The 27,676-nt window shown below is 46.5% G+C and overlaps 1 protein-coding gene and 1 long non-coding RNA gene across 7 annotated transcripts in view; one reads left to right on the top strand and one right to left on the bottom strand.

Moving 5' to 3' along the window:
• Window positions 1–27,676, top strand: part of FAM47E (family with sequence similarity 47 member E) — a 33,148-nt gene that overhangs the window by 1,957 nt on the left and 3,515 nt on the right. For 2 of the 4 annotated variants that reach the window (XM_045985898.1, XM_045985891.1), the window contains exons 2-6: window positions 1,997–2,366; window positions 4,449–4,588; window positions 10,659–10,809; window positions 12,930–13,124; window positions 18,369–18,524. In XM_045985898.1, coding sequence (XP_045841854.1) covers window positions 1,997–2,366; window positions 4,449–4,588; window positions 10,659–10,809; window positions 12,930–13,124; window positions 18,369–18,524 — 1,012 coding nt within the window. The remainder of the gene's footprint in view (window positions 1–1,996; window positions 2,367–4,448; window positions 4,589–10,658; window positions 10,810–12,929; window positions 13,125–18,368; window positions 18,525–27,676) is intronic. The other 2 variants (XM_045985916.1, XM_045985905.1) reach the window with 1 other exon arrangement.
• Window positions 13,124–27,345, bottom strand: LOC123929835. Of its 3 annotated transcripts, XR_006815976.1 has the most exons (4): window positions 20,581–21,053; window positions 19,708–19,796; window positions 19,176–19,262; window positions 13,124–13,146 (listed from the first exon to the last, which is right to left on the bottom strand). It is a non-coding gene; the product is annotated as an uncharacterized LOC123929835 (long non-coding RNA). The 3 variants fall into 3 exon arrangements; XR_006815974.1 differs by lacking the exons at window positions 13,124–13,146; window positions 20,581–21,053 and adding an exon at window positions 27,072–27,345 and having other exon boundaries at window positions 18,645–19,262; XR_006815975.1 differs by lacking the exon at window positions 13,124–13,146 and having other exon boundaries at window positions 18,645–19,262.

Genomic DNA, 27,676 nt, shown 5'->3' with positions numbered 1-27,676 from the left:
GAGGGAAGTTTATTAGCTACGAGAGGCAAGCGGGGCAGTGGGCAGGCCTCCAGCTCTAGGGGGTGCTTGTTCGTCTCTCAGAACTCAGTTTCTTCGTTTAGAGGGGAGGAGGTGGACTAGATTTCCTTCAGGCCCTGCCAGATCTAACATTCTATGAGACTGGAACTAGCTGCTAGGCTGTCCCCAGTTTTGGGTGATGTAACTGTCCCTGAGCAAAAATATCAGTCATCAGATTTGATTTCATGAAGTGCTTGGATGTCTGAATTAGTTGGAAATGTGTGGAAAATAAACTTTGTAAAGGTGTCTAACATTATAGAAGGTTTCTTGCTAGTAGGTCATGCTGAAGGGGTCATCAAATGTTAAGGTTAGATGTAACTTCAACACTCTGCCATTCAGCTCCTTAAGAGTGATTTGTTTGTTTCAACGAGCAACTTTTTGTATCCTTTCATCTAGATCCTCACAGTAGAGCTGGTTTAAGCGCAAACACACACATATGCACACACAGCAAGCAAGAAGTTTCTAGCACTCATAGGAAAGAATAGGAATTAAGTGGGAACCTCTTGAAAATGCCTTGTGCCCGCGGGGTTGAGTGCAACACGGAGTAGATTTGGTATAAAGAGTGTTACCGATGAAAGGGGCCTGGAGGTGAAGAGGCTTCAGGGAAAGACACCGATAATATAGAATATCTGACTCAGGAAGTGATGTATTAAGATAATGAGTGACCTTGCCCTTAAGCCGCTCAGGTTCCAAGTCCTGACTTAGGCCATGGCTAAGATGTATCAGATTATCTAGGAACTAGTCTCATTTTCCTTCCATCAACTGCTTCCGTCTCATAGTCATACCCTAACATCTCAGTGCAGACAGGGGCCTGGTGGGTAAGGAAACTGGGGGAAGCAGGCTGGGTAGAATAAGGCAGTAGGGAAGGGTGGAGACTGTGACCAAGAGAGACTAGGACTTGTCTATAGAGGGCAACCATTATACCAGCTGGTGGCTCCATGGAAAGGTGGACCCAGTGTTCCCAGAGACCCTGATTTTTGCTCTAGATTATGTACGTGAGCTTTTTTCTATGTCGGAAGCTCTAGCGTAGAGCTTCAGCACCTTTCTCGGGAGTCACACCACCTCGATTAAAAGCCTCCTCTACCACTTATCAGCTATGGGATCTCTCACAAGGGTTTGTTTTGTTCCAAACTTCTTTGAGCCTCGATTTCCTTATCTATGAGCCGGAATAATGCTAGGACTCGTACCTACTTCATTGGATTGTTATGAGATTTGGGTAGGTTCATGCATGTAAAGCATTGAGAACATGGCTGTTATATAAGAAGTCCTTGATATATGTTAAGTGTCCTCATTCTTATTCAAAGAGAAAAGGGACCAAATGACAGGTCTGTAGGCCCCATGGTGCCCCTGGACGGCCAGTTTGAAAACTCTGACCCTTTGGGTTTAGGGAGTTAGCTGCAGCCCGCAGAGGTTAAATGAAGTGCCAAGGTCATTCAGCCGGTTAAGGGGGAGTGGTCCCTGGGCTGCAGGTTCTTGCCCCTGCACTGTGTCCTTTGTTGCAACTTGCGACAAGGAGAATGGACAGATGGACCTGGCGGTAATAACATGAGATTTACACCGAGTGGCATGGATGGGCCTCTATAGTACGGTGCTCGGCAAATCAGTAAGAAGTGGAATGGTCCCATTTATGTAAATGGAGAAAAAATGCACATACAAGAACGATACAGATATTACAAGGCGCGTACAAGTGAGAGGGTGCATTTCAAATCCGTGAGAGCGGTTTTGCCTGTGCAGGGAGAGCAGTGAGCATAACAGCCTAAAGCAAACAAGAGAGCGGCCGTGCGTAGGCCAGAGATGGTGGGCCACGAACTAGGAGTCTGATTAGCTCTCCCCTTCCTCGAACCCTCCTCCCTGACCTCACCCCCTCCAGAAAGGTGGAAGCCAACCTCCTTCCAACCTCTGCCCCCCGCCAACCCCTGTGGTGCGTGCTGTCTTCCAGGTGCGAAGAGCCTCTGCCTTCCCAGGGCTCCACAAAGCCCAGGCACCGGCCGCCGCGCCCCCCCGCCCTGGACGGCCTGCAGTGGACGTTCGAGAAGAAGGGTCTGGATGACTTCCGGAAGGGCTGCCCGCCGTGCGAGGGTCTGCTCACTCGGGGTCCTCAGGAGGCCTTTCTCCCCCAGATCCGTCCCCCAGCCCGCCGAGCCGCCCCAAACAAGAGGCAGCGCAGGTGGCCCGAGGGAGCAGCCCCGTTTCCCGGGCTGTCACCTGCGCAGCGGGCGCGGGGGGCCTTCCTGGCGGACGTGGATGCCCAGCTGAGCCCGCACCCTTTGGCTCTCTACCCTCATCTGGGGGAGGACATGCCCGTCGAGGTGACCTCCTGACCTCGGGCTGTGGGAGGGCCTCGAGAGGAATTCCCCTTAGACGTGGGGGAGCTCCTGTGAGGGGTGACGTGTTTGCGTGGTCGGGGGGACCAGTGAGCGTGCCAGGGCGGGCAGAGGGGGGCTGGCACAGCCTTCCTTGCTCCCGGGAAGGACACTGGCAGCAACACACTGGCCACTCCCTGTGTTTGCTATGAAGCCACACGACTTCGAAAGTTCCAGTAAACCAGAAACATTCGACGTCTTCACCCCGAAGTTCTACCCTCCTGCTTTGCCTGGGCCTTTTTGAGGGCGCGAGCCACCGGGGACGTTGTCAGTCCTGCTTCTGTTCCTGTAGCCCGGTGTCGGGGGGTGTCCGTGGTGCTTAGCTCTCAGATGGGTGGGGGCCCCGGGGATCCCGCAAGGTCGTGGGGAAACCGAGCGCAGGGTCAGGCTGGGTTTGGATGGCGGCTTCAGTCTGCCGCGTGTCGTCTGGAATCCTTAGCCTGTGGCTCCCGTTCCCGTACCCCAGTTTGCTTCCAGGCATCCGGTCTGTCTCTCAGACGAGAGGGGGCAGGGGGCCAAGGTTAAAGGGTCCAGGCCAGCGGACTGTCTCTTAATTAGACAAATGACAACTTTTGCGGCAAACATCTCATTCCTCTGGCCACTTTGTGGGACACGGGACACTGGAGTTTCTTGGTTGGGCATTGCGACGGAAAACAAAGTCTGGAATAGAATTCTGTTAAATTTATGGAAAAAGGCGGAGTGGATACCGGGCAGGGAGCTCACAGGGCCCGCTGTCCTGCCCACGCCCATGTAGTCTGCTTCTCGGTCACTCCACGCGCCTGACTTCTCTGCAAAGCCCTCCCACGGCCCTTTCTTAGAGTCAAGTCCTCGCCATGGTCTGAAAGGCCCCGTGCGCCTGTCCGCTCTCTGCCCCACCCCTGCTCGGCTCCCCTCCAGCCTCACCTCTGCTCTCCCCCTGCCCTGGCCACGCTGACCTCCTGGCTGCTCTGTGAACTTGAGCAAGCAAGTCCAGTTCAGATCTCCCTTCCGTGCCCCGACACCTGCCCCTACGTGTCTGGCTCACTCCTTCACGTCCTTCAGATCCTTGCTCAAGTGTCTCATAAAATAACGCTTCCCTTCTGCCCCATCCTCCAGCACTTGGTGTGATCTGTTTTTGGTCATAGCTCTTGTCGCCCCTGGGCTCCTTGCTGGAGCAGAATCTCTGGAAGGGCGGGGACTTCATCGGCATCTTTCACTGTGTTCCACTAACACCTGCCATGCAGCAGACCCTCAGTAAGGATTCGTGCAAAATGAATGAATGAGTAAGTGATTAGTGGCAGGAGAGTCTGTAGAAAGGACAACCAGAATTTCTAACCGATTTTCCGCTTGGGGCTTTCCTCGTCTGCCTCCTACAGGCCAGCGCTGCTGAGCCCATGACAAGCAGATTATTTCCACTTACCCCCAGATGGCCCTTGGGATTGTGGCCCTTATTACCATGTCCGACCTCCCCAGTGGGGTGTGTTGGCCTCTTTCTGAGGCGGGATGTCTTCTTACGGTACCATGATGGTCACCAACTGCTCTAGATTGAAATTCTGCCAAGAAAAAGATCACCTCTTTTTGCACGCTTCCAGCAAGATCTCATCGCCTAGTTCCCATGGGTAAAACCTGGGTCATGGGCCTGTTCCTAAACCAGTCACCATGGTCTCAATTGTCCTGGCCTGCCCGTGGAGCAAGGATGGGGTCCAAGAAAAATCTAGACACCGTTATGTATGGAGGAAGTCAAAAGCCAAACTATCTGGAGGCACTTGGCTCAGTGGGGCAGCGAGGGACTGGGTAGGCCCAGGGGGACGGTTCGTCTGGAGGAGACGGCACATAGCACAATAGCCGATCCCAGATATCTAGGTGGGGGACACCTACCCCTAGCGCCCAGCCCAGGACTCGCACGGAAACCGATGAACGGCTTATCTGCTGGAAAAGCAATGCAAAGGGGCATGTTGGTCTGTTCTGCTTTACAATCCAGGGGCCTTCTTTTTTTTTTTTTTTTTTTGGCACATTTGTCTTCTCTCCAAAGCTGTTCTCTGTTTGTAGCTCTTATTAAAGGTGCTGGAAGTGCTGGATCCCGGCAGGAAACTGGAGGACACATGGGCTTATTGTCAGGGTGTCGGGAAAAGAGCAAAGGAACCAGCCAAACACTTAAGAAAACTTTCCACCCAAGTCGGCCCGGGCCTGTAAGTATTGTCCTTAACCCCTTGCTGCTTCTGTCGCCCCACGAAACATTCGAGGGCTTCCCTTCTCGAAGCTCCTTTTGAATAATTTCGAGAAGCAAAATAACTTAAGTTCCCAAGGAGAAAGCAAAGAAGCCTTGGGTCCTCCCGTGAGTAGTGTTTATTTCAGAAATGGATGTGAATTACCCAGCGGTAGACCCGACACGGGTACGTGACTTTAGGACAGCAGTTTGGGAAGAGGAGAACGGCAGAAAACCAGGCTGACTGGCCCACAGTGGCAGAATTTTCTATGTCAGAAGCCTTCTACTCAACGTGACTGGGACCAGCAGTTGGCTGGAAAGTAAAACAAAACAGAAAGATTGACACAGGGACTTACACAGAATGATGCTCAAGTCCTTGAAGCATGTTACTTTATTCTAAAACGTAACAGCACATTCACTTGCTCAGTCTTTTAATGTCAAGACTCTTCTGGAATCTGTGCCTGCTTGAAGTTCCCAGTCATCCTTTTTGCCTACGTTCATCGACCCCTTTCCAAAGCACTAAGCTTAATTTTCATAGAAACCTCCTTCTTTTGTATCACACCCTTAAATTCCCAGTTCATAAAGTTAATCTGAAATGTTAATGTAATAATAAATATGCCACACAAAAATAGTGACTCAGTCGGTTAAGCGTCTGACTTCAGCTCAGGTCCTGGCATCAGGCCCCCTGACGGGCTGTGCAGCGAACTAGCTTCTCCTTCCTGTCTGCCCCTCCCCCACAGCCCACCGCTGGGTCTCTTTTTCTCTCTCTTAAATAAATAAAATACGAAAAAAATAGTTTTTGGATACAAATTCGACTTGTGAATTTAGGTGATGTCACTGGTGGGCCCTCGGGAGTGTGGATGAAGTCGAGAGAAGCTGATCCACAGCCCCCAGACCACTTACAGAGGACCCAGGCCCGTGGTCAGGGTGTGTGGAAGGAGCCACATTAGAGCTTTTATTCAATTACACATGTTTGCTGAAGTGAGACACAAGGTGACAGGAACCCAACCATCCTGGCCCCCTCAGAGAATTGGGGACAACTGGGCACGCTCATCTCAGCTCTGTCCTTCTTCCACTAGGAAACAAGATGGCGCGTGGGAAACACAAATCCTGTCTGCTCTTCCCTTCCTGAGGGGCCCCCGGCCTGGCCCAGCACCCCTGGAGCCTGCTGGGTGCCGGGACAGTCTGCCCATTTCCGGGTTTCAGTGAACAGGTCCTTTGGGCTTAAATCCACGTGCTCCAACGTGGCTGTTGTCAGTAATAATATTTTGGCTTTTATCTTTGCTCTTCGTATTATTTTGCTCAGAACCTGGGGTTTGGGGGGTCGGAGAGGAGCATTGTAAGTAGGGGTCTCCTTGGAGAGCCCAGCAGAGTGGGTCACTGTGGCCCTATGAACATCTTTGGATTTTTGGATCCTCAGCGAACTGTTAGCTGGTTCTCTTTCTGCAGAACAAAACAAAACAAAACAAAACAACGGTACTTGCTGAGGACTGCTGTGGGTCGTAGACAATGCTAGGTTCTGAGGACATAACGGTAAACAGATTAGGACCCTGTCCTCGTGATTACAGCATGGTGTGGGAGGGAGCGGTGAATACATACGAAGGTATGCATCTTAGTTCACAAAGCCATATGTTTATAAAACACCACTGTTCTCTCTCTTTTTTTCTATTTATGTCTGACCCCAAACCCTCATCCCAGTGAGCAGCAAACCAGTCATGGTCATCATTTGTACTATAAGAAAGTGGGGTAGGTCCCCAGTGCTTGCAGGACTGATCTTTAACCTCTTTCTGGTCTTTGGGACTCTTCTCTCTGTTCTCGCTGTTTGTGGTACACCTGGGGCGCCCCCTGTCCCTTCCCATGTCACTCACAATGTCGAGTATAATTGGTGCAACAAGCTTGGGCTTCCACCGGAGAGATGTTCTGCCTTTAACTGTAGGCAGTTTCCCTGGTCAACCCTGAAAAAATCTTCAGGAAAAGAAATTAAAAGCAAATGTGTTGTCTACTTAGAAGGAGAAAAGATAATAGCACAGAGGAAGTGAACAAAACTATTATCTTAATAAATTATCATCACAACATGAATGTGTAATTGCCTAATGGCAAGGTTTTCCGTCAGTGTGGTCTCAGCACATTCTGTGAGCATGTCCTTGTTCGTGCCTGCTGCATAAAATCACGTGAATCTGGTGGCTTAAAACAACAGAAATTTATTATCCCACAGTTCTGGAGGCCAGAGTCCAAAATCAGGATTACTGTGCTGAGATCTAAGTGTCAGCAGGGCCATGTTCCTTCCAGAAGCTCTAGGAAATGCGCTCCTTGCTTCCTCAAGCTTTGGTGGCTCCTGGCATTCCACGGCTGTGGCCATGTCACTCCAATCTTCGTGGTCAAAATCTTCAAATCTCTCTGCTCTGTTTTCACATTCCCTTCTCCTTGTGAGTGTGTGTGTGTGTGTGTGTGTGTGTGTGTGTGCATGTGTGTGTGAAATCTCCCTCTGCACTTCTCTTACACGGACACTTGTGATGCCATTTAGGACCCACCCAGATAATCCAAGAAAATCTCCCCACCTGAAGCTCCTCAAATTAATCATAGCTATAGGGATGATTTTTCCAAGTAAAGTAACATTTACAGGTTCCAAGGATTAGCACCTGATCCCTTTGGGGCCCATCACTGGTTTACCATAGGGTGAGGTAATATCTCCCATCTTTAAAACAACTTTTATTGAGCAGTCTCTCTCCTTTCCTTTAGAGCAAAACTCCATGAAAGAGGTGTCCATACTTACTTCCTCTTCTTTCTGTAACTCATCAGCACTGCAGTGGATCTGGCCTTGGTCATGGTCGCCGTTGGCTTCTCAGCGATCATCGTGCTTGACGGGCCGGTAGTAGTTGACACAATTGATCATGTCCTCTTTCTTGAAACACTTTTATTTTGCTTTGTTCACTTGGCCTCAGGATCACCTCTCATTCTTGGATCTCCTCCTCCTCCAATGATCTCTCCCCAGTCTTCGTTTGCTGGTCCCTCCTCATCTTTTTTTTCACCTTGAAGTGCATCGAACTCGGTCACCTACGGAGGTGACCTCCCCCTGCCCAGCTTTATATGGATGTTCAACATTCGCCATCTCCAACTCAGCAAGTCCACACCGAACTCTTGATTTCTTCCCCAAACCTACTCACCCTTCTATCTTCTCCAGATCATTAAATAGCAACTTCATTCTTCTAGTTACTTTCGAAACTGCCAACAAATCTTAATGGTTTACCTTTGAAATATATCAGTCATACCTACTGTATGACTGTCGCTCTGTTCCAAGATCCCACCATCTCTTGTCTGAATTATTGTCATGGTTTACTCACTGGTCTCATAACCTCCACCCAACAGAGCCCCGCTCTCTGCCCCAGTCTATGTGTCACAGTAATCAAAATGATTCTTTTAAAAACTTAAGTCAGTCTCATTCCTCTACTCAAAGTTCTCCAGTTAAAGTAGAGCACAGGGCATGTAGTCAGTGGTATTAGAACAGCCTCATAGGGTGGCAGATGGGGGCTACACCTGTGGTGAGCCCGGCGTGACATGCAGACTTGTCGGATCCCTGGATGTACGCCTGAAACTCAGGGGACATCATGGGTCAATTACACAAACGTACTGCAACATCCATATGATGATCATAAATGCTATGTTTTTCATTTTAAAAATTCTCCAATTGCTTGGTTATTCAGGGTAAAATCCGAAGTCTTACAGTGGCCTCTAAAGGCTCTTACGATCAGGCCCCCTTACCCATCAGGCCTCACTCTCTGCTACTCTGTCCTTTGGTCTCACCCCTCTGGTCACACGAGCCTCTCTGCTGTGCCTTGACCACACTCAGCACACTCATGCCTTGGGCCCTTTGTACATGGATTTTTTTCTGCCTGGGTCTGCAGTTTGATATCTGTATGATTTGATCCATTTCTTCTTTGGGGTCCCTGGTCAATGATCACTTTGGTAGTGAGGCCTTCTTTGTAGGAATAAAAAGCCCCCCGTCAGCACTGTCCATGCTTCCTGCCCTGTTTTATTTTTCTTCATTTTCTTTATATTTTTATTTTTCTTTATAACACCTGGCATAGGCTTACCTCTTTCCCATCTGTCTCAATCTTAAGTTCTATGAGGACAGGGTTTAAACTTTATTTACAGATGAATCCTAATGCCTGGAGCTATGCCTGGTACTTAGCTGGTGTTTAATAAATGTTTGTTGAATGGATGGATGGATGAATTAATATATGGGCACTCTGAATAAAAGGTACAGGGTACCAGGAAGGAAGTATGGGTTCTGGGGACAGCCTGGGAACACCTCCCTGAGGAAGGGATATGTATGTTGGAACATAAGGGAGATGAGGGAATGCAGAAGGCATTGCAGTCAGATGGTGCAACATGTGCAAAGGCCCTGTGGCTGAAGGGAGCGTGAGGAATTCATGAAACTGAGAGAAGACTGTGAAGGTTGCAGCTCAGAGAGTGAGGGAGGATGGTAATGGCAGAAGAATCTAGAGAAACAGGCAAGGATTGGGCCATGAAGGGCCTTGGAATATTGGAGTGAAGACTTAGGTCTTTAAAGGAAGAGTAATAAGCTATTGAATACAAAAACCTGTGCCCGAACATTCGTTGATAGCAGCACTGTGCATGATAGCCCAGATGTCCATCAACTGATGACAAACAAAACATGGTCTCCTCAGAAAATGGAATCTTAGCCATAGAAGGGAAGAACCCGCTGATACATGCTATAGCACATATGAACCTTGCAATGTACTAGATGAAAGAGGCCAGACAGAAAATGCCATGTATTTGGGGCACTTGGGTGGCTCAGTTGGTTGGGCAGCTGCCTTTGGCTCAGGTCATGATTCCAAGGTCCTGGGATTGAGCCCCGCATCGGGCTCTCTGCTCAGTGGAGAGCCTGCTTCTCCCTCTGCCTGCTGCTCTGGTTACTTGTGCTCTCTCTCTAACTCTCTGTCAAATAAATATATATAAAATCTTTTTTAAAAATGCCATATGTTAGGGGCGCCTGGGTGGCTCAGTGGATTAAGTCGCTGCCTTCGGCTTGGGTCATGATCTCAGGGTCCTGGGATCGAGCCCCGCATCAGGCTCTCTGCTCCGCAGGGAGCCTGCTTCCTCCTCTCTCTCTGCCTGCCTCTCTGCCTACTTGTGATCTCTCTCTCTGTCAAATAAATAAAAATCTTTAAAAAAATAAAAAAATAAAAATGCCATATGTTATAAGGTTCCATTCAGATAAAATGTGTGGAATAGGCAAATCCATAGAGACCAAAGTAGATTACTGGTTTTCAGGAGCACAGAGAATGGGGGAAATGAACAGAGACTGTCAGTGGTTATGGAGATGCTTTTTGCCCAGAATTAGATAATGATCGTGGTTGCATAATTTTGTAAATGTATGGAAGCTACTGAATTGTATATTTTGAAATGGTAAATATTATAGTATGCGAGTTATATCTCAACCTAAAAAAGAAGCTACTGAGAGGTTTAATTGAGGGTGAAGGGTGGCCTCATGTGCTATGACCAGACTTATATTTTGAAGTGTTTTAGGGGCAGTGCTGAGAAGGGATTACAGTTTGGGGGCGGGGCCCTAGGGAAGATCAGAAACACCAGTGAGGAACATTTGCAACTGTCCAGAGACAGAGTTAGAGTTAAAGCCTACCAGATTTGTTAATGGGTTGGATTTTAGGGATGAGAGAGAGAAGTCAAGGACATCTCCTGCTTGTTAAGATTGTCAGTGGCTTTAGCGGACTCCAAGCACAGTAAATGGGCACGTGCCTTAATAAATGGTACTCATAATTTCAAAATACCAACTTATACTAATAAAATGCTGTATTCATTTTAATTATTATAACAACTCATGCTATGCTTGCCTTTATGATATTAATAATGAGAAGGTAGTCTTTGGAAAATTAATGTCTACCTTGTATGAACTTGTGAGAGACTATTAGAAACATGAGCATTACCACTTCTTTCTTTAAGATAGTGTTTGAAATCTATTTGGATTCATGGTGTCTCATCTTGTAAGTCTTTGATGATCTCATTATCCTTAGTCCCAAGAAGACTGCTGTGTCACACCCAGGTCAATGGCTTTATGAAGAAAAGAAGCCACATCAAACAGATTTGCTCCATGAAGATGGTCCTCTTATCCATGAAAATGTGCGCAGAGGAGTTAGGGACTTCTGCAACTGGGCTACTACTTTCGTAAGTTCGTAGTAATACTTACAACCAACGTTTAAAGGTCAAGCTCAGAGTTGCTGTTATTAAAAAACAATGTTAGGATATGAGCTAAGTCAAATAAAGTCATACAGGAATTACGATTCTTCCACCATTGATGACAGAAGTGTTTCCTATAGATGATGTTTCTGGAAAGTCTGCAAGCTGGAAGGCTATTTGAATGCTTATTGTTTATAGGCCACATTGCTGCGGTTTCTTTCTTTTTAGTGGCTCTTTCTCTTTGCCAGCTTTATTGAGACGTAAATGACATATGATATTGTATAAGTTTAAGGAAGACAATGTGATAATTCGATATATATAAATATGCATTTATATATAAATGATTACCACAATTGGATTAATTAACACATGCATCACCTCACATAATTATCTTTTTTGAGTGTGGTGAGAACATTTAAGATCTACTCTCTTAGCAACTTTCAAGAATAAATACAATTTTGTTAACTATAGTCACCATGCTGTACGTCAGATTCCCAGAACTTACTCATCTTATAACTGAAAGTTATATATTTTGGCCAATATATTTTTTGGCCAATATATATATTTGGCCAAAAAGTTTATATATTTTGGCCAATAACTACTCCTTTCCCCCACCCTGTTATTTCATATTTTTATTTTCCATTTCCATATCCTTTTTTTCTCTGTCCTTCACTCCAACTCATTTTTCTCAGTTATATTTATCTGTAAGTACTCAGACAGTTACGCGTAACCACAGCCTTCACAAAAGGTATTTCTGACACGAGTAGACTTTTGTTAGTTCTTAAAGTCTTTCCTTGCCCTCCTTCCAAGAATCCATTTTAATTCCTATTTGTGTTCTTGAGTCCCTGCAGATGTCTTCTTAGGTTTCTCCTGGATTGAAGACCTTCCAGGATATATAATCTTCCCCTCCTGCTTTTTGAAAACATTAGTCAGTTTTAGGCAATGTGTTATTCAGGACTATTTCATTGGAAAGTGACTGAAAGATAATTCAGATTGGATTAAGGGAGAGAAGGGAACCATCCTGAGGTCCTAGGAGCTTCAGGTACGGCTAGATCTAGGTCCTAAAATGCCGCGAGGTGTTCTCTCCGCCTCTTGGCTGCTCTCCTCTATCTGAACCCGTTTATCTGACTCCCGTTCCAGGTGTGCCGCGTAGGCATTTGCCAGGTCTACACACTCTGCTGTGTTCACCACAAGTGGAGTTACTCTGTCACCACGTAACACTATTACAATACCCCAGATTGTGTTCTGTGGTGTACCTTTTATCAGCATGACTTATTCGTTCCATAACTAGAAACCTTTACCTCCCAATCCCCTTCACGCATTTCTCCTATTCCCCCCCTCACCTCTCTTCTGACAACCCCCCGTTTGCTCTCTGTGTTTATGAGTCTGTTTCTGTTTTTTTCATTTGTTTTGTTTTTTAGATTCCACATATAGGTGAAGTCCTGTCGTATTTGTCTTTCTCTGTCTTATTTCATTTAAGCATAATACCCTTTGGGTCCATCCATGTTGTCACAAATGGCAAGATCTCATTCTTTTTTATGGCTGAGTAATATTCCTGTGTGTGTGTGTGTGTGTGTGTGTGTGTGTGTGTGTGTGTGTACTGTACACACCATGTATTCTTTTTTTTTTAAGATTTTATTTATTTGATATATATAGAGAGATCACAAGTAGATAGAGAGGCAAGTAGAGAGAGAGGGGGAAGCAGGCTCCCCGCTGAGCAGAGAGCCCGATGTGGGGCTTGATCCCAGGACCCTGAGATCATGACCTGAGCAGAAGGCAGAGGCTTAACCCACTGAGCCATCCAGGTGCCCCCACACCATGTATTCTTTATGCACTCAGAAGTCGGCTTAGGATTCAGCAGACTGAATTTGTCTCAGCCCATTAATTCCCTCAGGGACTCGCTGCTCCTGGCTGTTCTGAGTTGTCCCGTAGCGTGCTGACGATCTCCTCCACCGGTCCAATACTTCCTGTTCCCAGTGAATGTTGACCGAACATTTTCTACCTGTCCTCCAAACGACCTCTTCTCCAGCCATAATCAAATACCTCCATTGGATTAAAGAAGAATTTCACCTTTTGTCCTTGACTCATGCAATGTGATGTTGTTCTAGGGAAGTTCCGACATTGATGAAGAGTTCATCCTGAAGCAGTTTGACATTGACTGTCAAAGCAAACCCAGCCATGATGTGCCCCACATGGTCAACCAGGCTCCTCCGGAGCTAAAGAAGAGAGTGGGGTTCAAGAAACTGCAGGAACCACAGTTTTTGCAGAAACCAGACTCTGAGCAGAAACTCCAAAAACCACAGGTAATTTCCAAAGACGAGAATACTGAAAATGAAAAAAAATTAAGTTGGATTAAGATCTTCAATGTTCTTGAATTCTGGTACTTCAAGGGGGCAGTGGCCTTTTTTCAGTAGAATTCTTGAAAAATGTTTTTGGTGTTTAGTAAATATTTGTTAAATCAATGAACATTTAATATACATAATAAAGCTAGTTACATAAACAAGGCATAACATTCAGCATTTTTTTTAAGATTTTGTTTTTCATTTGAGAGAGAGAGAGAGCATGAGAGAGGGAGCACAAGCAGGGGAAGGGGCAGAAGGAGAAGCAGGCTCCCCGCTGAGCAGAGAGCCCGATGCGGGGCTCGATCCCAGGACCCTGAGACCATGACCTGAGCCGAAGGCAGAGGCCCAAGTGACTGAGCCGCTCAGCCACCCCTAGCATTATTATTAATATCTGAATAGTCATTGTTATCTCTATGTGTTTATATGTTGAAATTCTCTCTATGTGTTTTACATGTTGAAAATCTAACAGTTGATGGAAATATACATGAAAGTTTATTATTCTAAGAGTTAAATGCTGCAGTTAATGATCATGAAAGTTGTTTATTCTTTATCCAAAGAAGTCTTGAGTGTTGGGGGGAGTCTTATTGACCACAGACAGTCATTGTTGAGCACATGCTTGCCGGTTACTAACAATCGCTCAGTTTTTCAATACCACTTGCCCATGAAGATAGAAGAACAAGGAAACAGAGGAGAAAAAACACACTGAGTTCTGAAGGGAAGTAGAACGGACTTTTAAGTGCGTTTCTACTTTTTTACATCTATACAGCTGCAAAAACATATATTTACAAATCAAATTGTTTCAGCCCAATAACAGATTGTTTTAAAAGATTTTATTTACTTATTTATTTGCAAGAGAGGGCGGGGAGGGAGAGAGAATTTGAAGCAGACTCTGTGCTGAGTGCAGCGCCCAACCTGGGGCTCGATCTCATGACCCTGAGATCACGACCTGAGCCAAAACAAAGACTTAGAGGCTCAACCAACTGAGCCACCCAGGCCTCCCAAGTTCAATAACAGATTTAAATACTTAACTGGTGGTCCAAGCCTGGGGTGTGAGGGTGGGGAAGTTCCTTTCTCTGAAAGTGAAAAACAATATATTATTCCACCCTCTGTGTTTTACCTGTGATCTTTGATACTATATTTCTAGCATTTAAACATAGTAACTTTGTCCTCTACAGCTGAACACCATTCCGTGACCTGCGTTTACCTATGTGATGTTTTCCTTCCTTGGCTCCATTGCATAAGGTTTAGGGAAACTATGCATTCCGACACTAATAGCAGCACTTGAAATTTTCCGTTTGTTCTTCATCTTTGTAAAGCGTAAAGTGCACCGCGATGCTGGACGGGCAGGTTGTGTCCATCACACCCGACGCCTGAACCCCGGCTGGCCCCAGATCGGGGCTGAATCACATTGCTCAATCCCCGTGTGTACAAATCATTGCACAAGTGTTGTTTTACCAGCCCTGCTGGTTGTTGCCCAAACTGAACTTTTGACTGGCAGACAGAGGGTCACTATGTGAAAGTTCAAGTACATTTCCATATGGGGTCATATTCTTTTGCTGGTAGGACCTCCCTGAACCCTGTTTCTACCGAGGATCTGCTGGTGATTAATTCCATCAGCTTTTGTGTGTCTGAAAATATCCATACCGTGCCTTCATTTTTTTTTTTTTAAGATTTTATTTATTTATTTGACAGACAGGGATCACAAGTAGGCAGAGAGGCAGGCAGAGAGAGGGGAGGAAGCAGGCTCGCCACTGAGCAGAGAGCCCAATGCGGGGCTCGATCCCAGGACCCGGGGATCATGACCTGAGCCGAAGGCAGAGGCTTTAACGCACTGAGCCACCCAGGCGCCCAGTCCTTACAGATTCTTATCTGTTCTTTATGCAATGTCTAATCAGCCATCGATCGCCTCTAGTGTGTTTTTCAGCCATTGTATACATTAAAATTTTCATTTCAAAAAGTTTGGCTTGAAGGGCACCTGGGTGGCTCAGTGGGTTAAGGGTCTGCCTTTGGCTCAGGTCATGATCCCAGGGTCCTGGGATCAAGTCCTGCATCAGGCTCCCTGCTCAGTGGGGAGCCTGCTTCTCCCTCTGCCTCTGGTCCTCCTCCCCCTCCACCCTGTGCTCATGATCTCTCTCTCTTTCTCTATCTAAAATAAAGAAATAAAATCTTTAAAAAACTCCAAAAACAAAACAAAAGTTTGACTTGAATTTTTAAAAAATATTTCCACATCTCTTCTTAATCTTAAGCATATGAAATACAGTTACTTCTTAATTAATCTTAAGCATATGAAATACTGTTTTTGAAGTTTGTGTCTGCTAGTTCCAAGATCTGTACCGACTCTGTGTGGAGTTTCCGTTCATCGATTTGTCTCTTCGTTATGGATCCTGTTTTCTTGCTTCTCTTCATGGTGGGTGATTTTTTTCGTAGATGCGGTACACTGGAGTTTCCTTTTGGGGGCAGAATATTTTTGTATTCCTGTAAACTTGAATTTTGTTCTGGGATGTAGTTAAACTTATTTGGAAAAGTTTGATCCTCTTGGGTCTTCGTCTCAGAATTTCTTAGGAAGGACTGACTGTTCAGTCTATGGGTGATTCTCCACGAGGGACAAGACTCTGCGGTTTATTCCACCCAGGGTCCTGTGGATCCTCAGGCTTCTCGGAAGGGAACAGAGACTGTCCCTGACCCCATGTGCATGCTACTCGCTGTTTCTTCTAACCCTTTTGGGTGGTTCTTTCCCTAAGCTTGGGTAGTTCCTCTCACACGTGCTGAGGAGGACGTCTGCAACCGCTGATTGCCCTCTCCATGCAGTTCTCTGCTTTCTGTTACTCGTTGCTGCCGACTTGAACCGCCTTGGTCTGGTCGCTCAATTCCATCCACTCAGCTCAGTGTCTGCTGGTCTCCTCCTGAGCCTTTCTCTGCGCTGTGGCCTGGAATGTCTCTCAACACAGTGAGCTGGGCGGGCACCCGGGTGGCTCAGTGGGTTGGGCGACTGCCTCCGGCTCAGGTGGTGATCTTGGGGTCCTGGGACTGAGCCCTGAACTGGGTTCCCTGTTCAGCAGAGAGTCTGTTTCTCCTTCTCCCTCTGTGCTCTCTCTCTCAGTCTCAAATAAATAAAATCTTGAAAAAAAGACAGTGAGCTGCAGTCATTGTGGGGCTTATCTTTTTTGTTTCTTGTCTCTTAGGGGATCACTGTACCTGCTATTTGATGTCTAGTGTCTTATAAACCATTATATATGGATATATACATTTATACTTATTTCTTTTCTTTTCTTTTTTGGCTGCTGCATGTGGGAGGGTAAATCTGATCCCCATTCCAGAAGTGGAAATGCCCGTCTTTATTTTTATCCCACAGACTCCTGCTACATTGTTCTTTGTTCTCCTTTAAAACTCCAAGCTTTCCCACAACCTTTCCTGTGCTCATAATATTCTCTCTGCGGGGAGTGTCCCTCTTCCCACATCTACCTTCTGATGCCCTCCTCTAAACCCAGGTCATATGCCAGTTTTCCGTGGAGATTTTTCAGGTCCCTGGGTTGACATTAATTCGTTCTTACTGCTAATCTCTCCCAGCCACCTGGGCCCCTACGGCTGCATATCTCTGTTTGCCCCGTATATTCATTCATCCATTTGTCTATGCAATCCTTCAACGAACATTTCTGATTTCCTACTGCCAGGTGCCAAAAAGTGCTGGGAACAAATGAGGAAGCAGAAGCAAAGGCTTGTTGCCTGCGTTTAAAGGAGTTTACAGCCTAGTTGGGTCAACATGTAAATGATTAACTAGAATGCCTTGGTTCCTAGAGACAGAGGAAGAAGTAATCAATTCCACCCAGCATGGGGCGAGGGTGGGTTCAGTGAAGGCCTCACAAAAGAAATTGTGTTTGTACTGAGTCTTGAGAGACTCCTGGTCACCCAACAACAGGACATGCTCCAGAGCTCACATCTGCCCATAACAGTAGTAGAGGTTTCATGCCCTCCTTTCCCCCCCTTTCACTTTCCTTCCACTCCCCCTGCTTGTGCACTCACGCTTTCTCTCTCTCTCTGACAAATAAATAATAAAATATTTAAATATTTAAATAAAAAATTTTTAAAAATAAATATTTTAAAAAATAATTTAAATAAATAAAAAATTTAAAAATAGTTAAAAAATAAAAATAAACATCCCACAATGCACAGGAGAGCACCCTCCCTGACCTTCCAACAAAGGATTATCCAGCTCAAAGTATCCATAATGCCAAGTTAACCAATCCAATTTTAATTCAGTAAATATTATTGAGCACCTATTATGTCCAGAATATTGTTCTAGATGTCAGGGGTTTGTATCCAGGAACAAACTCTGAAGCCTGCATGTTAAAGCATGAATGGAGAGACAAGCATCAGAAGACAGCTCAGCATGTCAAATGGGGATAAGTCCCATTAAGAAAAGTGAGGCAGGGAGGGAAGACAAGGAGTACCTGAGGTGGTTACAACTTTTAAACAGTATGTTTGAAATGGAGGGATGGAAATGCTGAGTTCCGCTCTGAGGAGGGCTTTCCCTCCTCTCTGCTCTGTCCCATTCTCTCTGCTTTAGATAAGGCAGATCTGACTTGACTCAAAATGAACCACACATTCTGCTTCAGGTTTAAATGTGAGTGAGAAGAGAGAGGGGCAGAATCTTCGTGGTTTCATAGTTTTGTCTTGCTCGGTGTGTGGGTCTCCACCCACACTATCAGGCTACGACCCAACAGATCTCTTTGTGGCCTTCATTCGCTACTGAAGAATGGGAGAAAGAAAGGACGGCCCTCTATTTTTTTTTTATTAAACAATTTTTTTTAGATTTTATTTATTTATTTGACAGAGAGAGATCACAAGTAGGCAGAGAGTCAGGCAGAGAGAGAGAGAGAGGGAAGCAGGTTCACTGCTTTTTCATTTTATAGATGAAGGATTAAGTAATTCGCCTGTGGACTCATAGCTACTAAGTGGGGGAGGCTGGACTTGAACCCACGTTTGTCTAAGTCGAAGGCTATACTTAACCATCCATTTTTTCTTGTTCATGAACTTTTCATGGTACCTTTATAAATAAAAGCATTCTGAAACTTCATAAAATTCCTTGGCAAGGATCAGTCATAAGCTAAAAATAAATGTTACTGCTTTCAGAAACTAAATCTTAGGTTTATTGAAATGACAAATATAAAAAATGAATGAAATTGGGAATGATGTTATTTTCTGTAGAATCCTCATAAACCAAAGTGTGTGAAGATGAGATATGGAGCATGGTATCTGAACACCAAGTTGTGGAAAAAGCAAAGAGCAGATGAACCTTTGGTTGATCCCAAGGTGTCATGTAAAGCTCAAGATGAGAATTTTAAAAGGGAGCTGCAGGAACAGGTATGTGTATATGTTGAGACTAGAACATCCGATCTGGAGGGTATCACAGTGTACCTGGTCCCTCGCACTGAAGCCAGAGTCTGGGGGAAACACAGGTTCCAGAAAGTCTTATAGCTTGCATGTTGACCAACAATGAGAAAGTTACACATACACACTGTATGTGTAATAAGTAAGACGGGGGATCTCCTGGCTTTCTGGTAGACACAATGTCTCTAAAGATGGGACAACCACTCATCGTATTCCTAGCATTCTTGGGACAATTAATTCTATGGATAAATTGGTTGTTCAAAGGGTGGAGTGACCTGGTAGGACCACCTGCATGCTCCGAATGGATATAACATCATGGTTCTCTTTGAGTAACTAAATGGGAAGTGTGTTTTTTGTCAGCAACGGATGAATGTTAAAGAATTCAAAATTGCATTCGGGAACATCTTTTTGCAGTTCGGCAGAGTTGTAGGATTTGTCTGAGAGAACGAGGGCAAGGGTTAATGAGCACTGCTTGATAATCACAAAGCCCACAAACACACATAACAAGTATGTGCTCTAATACTACTACAAATAAACTCTGTGCCCGCCCACCTCTCATGTCAAGTGACTAACAAAGAAGATACTCCTTGTAGTCCCGGAAATTTGGAGATAATGATGCAACACCTGAACAGAACTCCGAGATGAATATTTGTGAACCTCTTCTCTTTTCCAGAGGGTCCCAAACTTCTCCCAGATAATGATGTGAAAACCCTGCAGAAAGAAGTAAAATGTTGTACAAATTTGCCTACTCGTTCATTTAGTAATCACTCATTGACTGCCTCCTTTAGATTGGAAACCTGAGACGGGAAGAATGGTCCTTTTTATCTTGTCCAGTAGTGGGTATGACACTCTTATTTTCAGATGTGGGCCTGACACAAATTTAGAGCACAAGATGCTTCAAGAAGCCTATAAATAATGTAAATAATGTTCAGTAGAATTTCCTGGTATATGGTTTCTGGAGCAAAATATCTAAGGTTATGTGAATTTAATACATAACATAAAACTATCCCAGTTGCACTTCAAAAATAACAGAACATGAAGGAGTGAAGGTTAATTCTCAACGAATTAATACCGAGAAAGAAAAGTGGTTGCAGAACTTACTATTTGTAAGTGTCTTAGAAGTTCTTTTGTTAGAAATATATTCTTAAAGACTTACTCTTACAGGCTGAAGGGATTTTACAGGCATAGTCCATTTTGATGGTGAAAGCAGGGAAAGATGTTTGCCAAAATGGTGACAGTAAGCTCCTGAAAAAGAAATAATGTTTAGATTTTGGAAATAGGGTTGCATATTATAGTAAAGGATTATTTACCTGACAGTCTAGACATGGGGAGGAGTCCAAACAATGGGATTGTTCCATAATGACATTTATAAATCCCACTCTTGGAGTTCCTGAAGATTGAATTACCCTGGGGACTTTAGTTGATTGACTGTGGCATCCCAGTTCATAAGACACATAAGACACGGTGCAACGCTGGCAAAGGGCAGTCGCTAGGACGACGTGGCTATCTGGCAGGGAACACATGAGTTTCTCTGCTCTTGGTGGAGCTCATTTGGGAGGTAAAACGGCATTAAAGAACGGAGTTACAATGACATAAACTTATCTATCCAGTTTTAAAATTCCAATAAATGAGAGGTAAAACCGAAAGGATACATAAATATCCCAACGGTATTGGGACCGGATCAAATCTTTTCTGATTGTCATGCCCTTTCAAGTTAAAACCTATTAAAGAACAAAATCCAACCAGGTAAATTTAAAGGTGTAATTAGCCTTATTCAGTGACTCACAAATTGGCCACCACCCTGTCTAACCAACAGAAGTGAGCTCGGAAGACTTGTGTCGTGTCGGGTGGGACACAAGGGTAAGAGTTGTGTCGTGTCGGGTGGGAGGCTTTCATAGGCAGAAATGAGGGGGTCAAGGAAATTGTTGCAAAAGAAAAGATTGTTCCAGGCAAGGTCACCTTTCTTAGGGGGAGGACAGGGATCTCAGGCAGAGCCTAGCTGGCACTCATCGGGAAATTCCAGACTCACCGGTTTAAAATCCCACTCATGGGGGAGCCCAAAACCGCAATTCGTTTAGGTATTAATCTCAGTGGGCTTCACGCAAGTGACTCCATTTTGGACCCGCTGTTCCTTTTTCACAGTCCCACCGCCGCCCCCTTCAGGAGACTGTCCGCAGCACCGGGACGTGTCATCCAAATTTAAGGCATTAGTGCCGCTCTCAGCTGGTGGTCTGTAGGTCCAAAAGCTTTGGTTGATCCCATTCTTTTGATGAATCTCCGTGGTGTTCACGGGTCATGACTTCAGGCTCACCGTGTTTTAGCCAGTCACTCCCTTCGTCTCTTTGTGATGCTCCGGACTTAGGGAGATCATCTGCTTGGTGACAAGCCGCTACAAACTTGCATTTCAAGCTTTTGAGAGAACGGAACCCACCAGGGAGATTATTATGGTAACTGTACACGGGATCATGCCCAATGTTTGGAGTGCACTTTGGAGCCAGGGTTCCCGAGACCCAACCGATCAAAGAATGACCCTGTTGTCAGAGGCGCCCTTTTAAGCCAAGTGGCTTGCCGGGTGATGTTACGTAAGTGAGTTTCAGCTTCCCCAGCAGTCTTAATCCAAGGGCAGCAGGTGGTGTAAGGGCAGCAAAACACACACACCTCTTTGCTCCGCTAAAAGATAATCCTGTTATCAAGAGCAACTTCGGCCGGAAAGTCTAGGGATATCTGCCGGGCAGCTAGTGCCTTAGCGATGGAATCTGCAGAGTTAAGAAGCCTCTGATCATAGTCTGGTCTGTACTTACTCCTGCACCAGAGGTCAGCCAGGTTTTTAGTGCTCATGGGAAGACAGTCACCCAGCCTGAAATAAAAGGTCATCCTAAGTGCCTGACCAAGATGGGTCCTGCTGGTGCGATCTCTCCGTGAGCGGGGGCAGCTCTGATCTTGATAATCCTGGGCACGTGGGGGTGCAAACGTACAGAGATTCGCAAGAGTAAATGTGTCTACTGGGGTACCTGCTTCCAAGCAGGGGTCAACCGTAGTTTGTGGTGACGTGGGACGAGAAGAGAAATTGGTCAGGGACTCTCTGGCAAGGTGACGAATTCAGGAATCTGCCAGTTTGCCTCCCTTAGTGATGGACTGGGAGATACAGATGATGCGATTATCCTTCCTGGCCGGTGTTAGAGTCATGAACAGAAAGAGAAGAAGGAGTTTCATGTTCACGGATGAAGTGCTAATCAGTGCCTTGGGTAGAAAGCAGTCGACTTTGGGGCCAGATCATTCTCTTGCTCACCCGTGATTCAGGGTCTCCAGTAACTGCACAAGACCAGGTGCGGGGGGATCCTGCTCTGGCTGTGGGCTGTGCCTCCGGGGCTCAGCGGCCTCCAGTTTCGTAGCGGTGCCAGTGGTCAGGAGTCCTTGGTAGGATCCCTTCTAGTGGGGCTCAAGGGTGGTCATCCTTCCATGATGCTTCTGGAATCCCCAATCACCGGACTCCAGACTGTGGCCCTGAAGTGGGATCAGATTAAATCTTCAATCTGTGGACGATGTGCTTAAGCCTCCGATGGTAAAGAGGTGCGGCGGCTCGTCAAACCAGGAGGAGGCAGCAGGGATCCGCCAAAGGTCTTAGAAGACATTGGTCTGCCGGTGACCATCTCCGGGGGACTGAGTTTATGTTTCCCAAACAGCTGGGAAGGCTGAAAGCAATACCTTAAGCCAGGGGAGTCCGGTGATTTCAGCAAGTTTAGAGAGGTTAAGTTTGGGGCGCCTGGGCAGCTCAGTGGGGATAAAGCCTCTGCCTTCAGCTTAGGTCATGATCTCTGCTTGGCAGGGAGCCTGCTTCCTCCCCTCTCTCTGCCTGCCTCTCTGCCTGCTTGTGATCTCTGTCTGTCAAATAAATAAATAATCTTTTTTTTTTAAAAGAAAGAAATGTTAAGTTTGAGGATCCCATGAGTTCTCTGAACCTGGCCTGATGAGTCCAGGCGATAAAGGCAATGCTAGTTCCTAAAAGCTGGCAAGGTTTTCATTAAGCCTCAGACACTTTGCCAAGTAAAGTGGCTGCCTTGACCGCTGGAGATCGTGGAAGCTATGCCCCAAGTGGGAAACACATTCTCTGACGGTTTATTCGCCATCAAGAGGAGGTCCGCTTGCAGCCGGGGAAGGCTGGCACCCCCCCTCGCCCCCCCAGGCAGCACGCACGGGAGCAGACAGAGCGGCGACCCACGCTATGGCGCAACTGGAGGAAGGAGTCCGGCGGCGGGTGTTCCGAGGTTCCAGAGGGAGGAGGTCTGAGGCCTTTGGAGACCAAAAGAGTTTCTCTAGGTGTATGAAGCTGGCCTGTCGCACCTCAGTGCAGATCGTCTTGGCAGCTTTAGGACGTCTCCCCACTAATGTCAGTTCCCAGTTCAAGTTCACCTTAAATGTCCTGGGGTGGGTTCGGTAATGCAAAAACCAAAAAGGGGTTCGTCATGAGCCAGGAAGAACCCAGCAGGTGCCTTGAGTTTCCCATCGCCCCAGCCCTTGTTGACGCATCTTCATTTCTGGTTCAGGCGCACACTGTTGCCGTGGACAAGGAGGTCAGGGTGGCCCGAATCTGGTGAGGACGGGTCATTGTTTTGCCGAAGCAGAGTGGACTTCATTCACGCGCGCCGCGGTCCTTATAGCCTTTGCACGAAAGTCAGCCGTGGTATTTCTCTGACACTCGGGTTTCAGTCTTTCATTATGAGGCTCCATTTTGATGACCATTTCGGGAGGTAAGAGACTAGCAGTAAGGAGATCGTCTACCTGTTGCCCATTTTTGATTGAGTCCCAGAGGACATAAGCCCCTTTGCTTCGGTAACATCCCTAAATCCTGGACCCCCCCAGAAGCAGGCTGGCTATGGGTATAAATACGAATTATAAATACTATAATCCTGATAGCTGGCCTGCTCGGGTAAGGGCACAGAGCACTGTTTGTTGCGTGGTTGGAGCTTAGGGAAGGTTTCCCCTTTGGAGGAGGTCATCTTGGAAACAAATCATTAAGCCAGCTCGAAAATCCTCTTTTTCATCTCTACGGTATGACCCATGCACAGAGATGCGATCAGGAGTAGTTCACGGAGTATCTCGTAAGTCAGGGCGTGCTCCCACAAAATGGGACGCTAGTGCCTTGTAGTCGCGGACTCGACTTCCTCAGGTAGAGGCAGTAATGTAGCGCGATTAGGGGTGTTGCAACGTCTAATACTCAGAGGAGGTGGTGAACGCAGAAGGATCTCAGAGGAAGTTAGTCTACCTGCAAGAAATGTTGAGTCGATTCTGAGTTAAGGAGACTTTGGACAGTGTGTGCAGTTTGCAAATAAACGTCCTTTGCTAGGGTCACATCTGATGAGACTGCCATTCTCGCCTTGCAGCTGTGACTGTAGCCATACGACGGCTGGGCTGGGCAGGAGCAACCGAACCAGGCTGTGTGCTGTACTGGGTCCCAGGCTTCTGGTTACTACCCTGCCCTTCAGTGAGCCTTCCCGGGGCTTGAGTATCCCCTTCCTGCACAAATAAGCTGAAAGGATTTGCACAGTGAGGTGGCCCCAAGGCAGGCAGGTCTTAGAGTGCTTGTCTCAGTCTCCTGAAAGCCTGCCCACGGTTGTCTTCCCAAGTAAAGTGTTCAGGGATTGAAATTTTAGTAAGTTCATAGACTGGGGTGGCTAATAGTGAAAAAGTAAGAGCCCATCGTCTGCAAGAGCTGATCAAGCCTAGTTACCCACTAGTCACCTAGTTGTGGGTGTAGGAAATTCCTGGACTAGCTTCATTCTTTTGGGAGATTCAGGGCTTCGACAATGACCCTGATAATGAACAGGGTCTAGAGGTAATTGTGATTTTTCCTTAGAGACTTTGTGCTCCTCTTCAGCTAACTGCTCTAGCAAATCAGTGGAATCTTCTATGAATTCCTCTTTGGAGGCTGAAAGTAGCAAGAGGTCATCTACGTATTGCAAAAGGGTGGATTTCCCAGGGAACTGGGTGTTGCTTAAATCTTGGTGAAGTGCTCGAGAGAAGTGAGAAGGGGCCTCATGACCCCTTGAGGCATCACTGCGCAGGTAGAGTGTTGACAGTACAAAGGAGGCAAAGTGGTTGTTGGGATCAGCAGGGAGTGCTGAAAAGGCTGAACAGAGGTCCACAGCCATGGACCACTTTGAGTCTGGTGGAACTCGCGACAGAAAGATGTCCAGGTTTGGAATGACGGGGAGACGGGGAATCACTGACTTGTGAATGGATCCCAAATCCTGGAAAAGTCAACATCGTGTCCATGACGGTTCCAGACTGGTGAGGTCGGCTGTAGGAACTGGTACAAGGGATGATTAGCCCCCAGGTGATGAGGTCTTCTGTGGGTGTGAGGTCTTGTATGGCCCCAGGCTTTAATGGTTAGTGAAGTAATTTAGGGAGAGGTTTGATTACACCTGTCTGAAGTCTCCGGGAGTGGCTTGTAAAAGTTCAGCTTCTATTTTGTGATCTTCTTGTGGTCCTTGAGATGTTGAAGACCAAGGATCTCGAACACCATCTACCGGGTTTTGTGGTCTTGCTTTCTGCATCCATTTTTGGACTTCACCAGGTCCTACCAACATGTGTAAGGCTGATAAAGACTGGGCTGTCGGGGTCTGGGGCCCTGAGAATGACTCAAATTCTCCAAAAAACTTCTGGGCTTCCTCCCTAGGTTTAGGAAATTCTTTAATTATGACCACTAGCTCAGTCTTTGACCAAGAAGTGAACGATAAATGAGAGGTTCATTTACAACCTTGAGTAGTTTTATTTTCAAAGGCAACTGTCCAAGAGTCTCTTCCAAATGGAACGGGTGTTCAGAGGATTAGTAAGTCACAGGTTCTTCGGTGAAGAAGGACAGAGGGGAGCAACAGGAGTCGCCTGAGTCCTACAGTCTTTTAGTTTAAGTACCTCTTGCGTCTCTAATTTTTCACTGGATTTCTGTAATGAAGTAGTTCAATGACATCATTTTGGAATCTTCAAACCTTTTGGAGGCTTCTGCGTACCAGCTGAATAGGCGTCCCATTCTGTATTTCCAACTTGGAACCCTCTCGCTCTCAAGTGCGTTTCTTAGATGAGTGATCTTATCCCACTGGAATATTCCCCACAATGGCCTTTGTAATTCTATTTCTAACTTGTAATTGTAATTCTAATGTCATTTTTAGTAAAATATTGCCATTTTTCTAGGTATCTGCAGCTTCTGGGAGCAGAGTTCTTAGACATAAAATAAGCAAGCAAGCAGGCATGTGGATCTCTGGAAAAAAGGGTCCCAGTTCTTTCAGCTAGGCCCTTGGGTTTCTTGGAGCCAAACCTCTGCCGAAGAGGGCCTGTTGCAGGGGTCTTCTCGTGGTGGAGCATCTAAGAACCTTGAGATGCTCAACTTCTGTCCACCAGTGTTTTCAGCTGACTTCTGAGTGATCATTAGCAACAAGCCCTTACTTAAGCCTGAATATCTGAGGCCTCCCACTGGGCCTGTCCAGCCCAAAGCGGACCCAGTCCAGTCCCAAATCCGATCCAGTCTGGCTTTTAAGTTGGACCCAGTAACCAGCAGTTCCCTGTGTGGAACCTGGAGACCAGAAAAAGGACTGAACCAGCAGACCCCAAAGAATGGGGGGTATGGACGGATCCCAAACAAATGGGGAACGACAGCTGCCAACGTGGACCTGGGGACAGAACCCCCGATAGAGCTGGGGGTTTCCAGCGGGTGGGGGATGTGGAGAGCCGATCAGATCAGGAGCTTGAAGCAGAGAGTGGAGCTCAGAACCAGAGGAACTTCCCAGAGGCCCTCAGAAGCAGAAGAAAGACAGAGAACTCCGTGTTCTCAGGCACCACACCTGTTTCTTGTTGTCTCCAACACCACTGGAAGGCTCCTTTGGTCCCACCACTGCCACCAAATCAGTTAAAGAACAATTCAACCAAGTAAAGTTGAAGATCAGATTGCCTTAGTTCAATGGTTCATGAATTGGCAGCAGCTCATTGAACAAACAGAAGGGCGCACCGAGGCTTTTATGAAATGGAAGGCTTTTAGGGGCAGAAAAGGGGCGGGATAAGGAAGGTATTAGCAAAAGAAGAGAGAAGTTTGTTGTAGGCAAAGTCACCTCCCTGAGAAGGAAGGGCTGGGGTTCTTATGCAGAGCACCTCCCTCGTGCTCCTCAGGAAACTCCAAACTGCCTGGTTTAAAATCCCACTCCTGGGGCAGGCTGAACCCACAGCTGGGTTAGGTGCTAAATCTTGGTGGGGCTTAACAGAAGGGACTCCATTTGGGGCCTGGTGTTCCTTTTTAACAGATCTCAAAATTATGAATATATTGTCAAGTGGAAAAAACACTCATTTCTTGCTCTACTACTTTCAATTCTGGTCACCCAATGTGTCGGGGTTTTTTCCCCGACGCCAAGGAATTCTCTGATTCTTCAGACACCAGCTGAGTGTCCTCTGACTTAACTAAGTCTGCCACTGTCTACATGGAGTTGGCATCAGACACGACAGGGTAAGGGCTCAGTCCCACAACCCCACCCCCACCTCAGATGCCAATCGTACGTCAGGTTCCCCTCGTGCTTCCGCGCTGGGCATCGCAGGTCCCTACACCTCCTCCTCGGGTTCTGTCATCTGCTGGAAGAGCTCAGGAAAACCACTTACTCACGAGATTATGGGTTTATTATAAAAGGAGATAACTCAGGACTAGTCAGATGCACAGAGCAAGGTGTATGAAGAAGGTGCAGAGCCTCTGTGCCCTGCCTGAGCACAACCACCCCCCCCCAAATCCTCCGCATACTCACCAACCTGGGAGCTCTCTGAACCCTGTCCTTTTGGGCTTTTATGGCGGCTCTAATAGGTAGGCGTGGCTGATTTCGTCACTGGTCATCTGTGATTAATTCAGCCAGAGATCGAAGGATGGAGCAGGAGTTCCCACTCTCTCATCACGCTGTTGTTTCCTCTGGCAACCGGACTCTGGACTCCGTCCTGTGACTCTCCAAGGGCTTTCCCAAAACCACCTTGTTAACACAGTCTCTGTTGTGGTTAAAAGGGGCTGGTTATGAATAACAAAAAATTCTCCTTTAGCCTTTGTGGCTCTTATCACTTAGGAAATTGCAATGGTTTTAGCTCTGTGCCAGGAGTGGGAAGAA

Source organism: Meles meles, chromosome 2 (genome assembly GCF_922984935.1).
Source record: "Meles meles chromosome 2, mMelMel3.1 paternal haplotype, whole genome shotgun sequence".
NCBI lineage: Eukaryota > Metazoa > Chordata > Mammalia > Carnivora > Mustelidae > Meles > Meles meles.
This window is presented reverse-complemented; position numbering and strand designations above follow the sequence as displayed.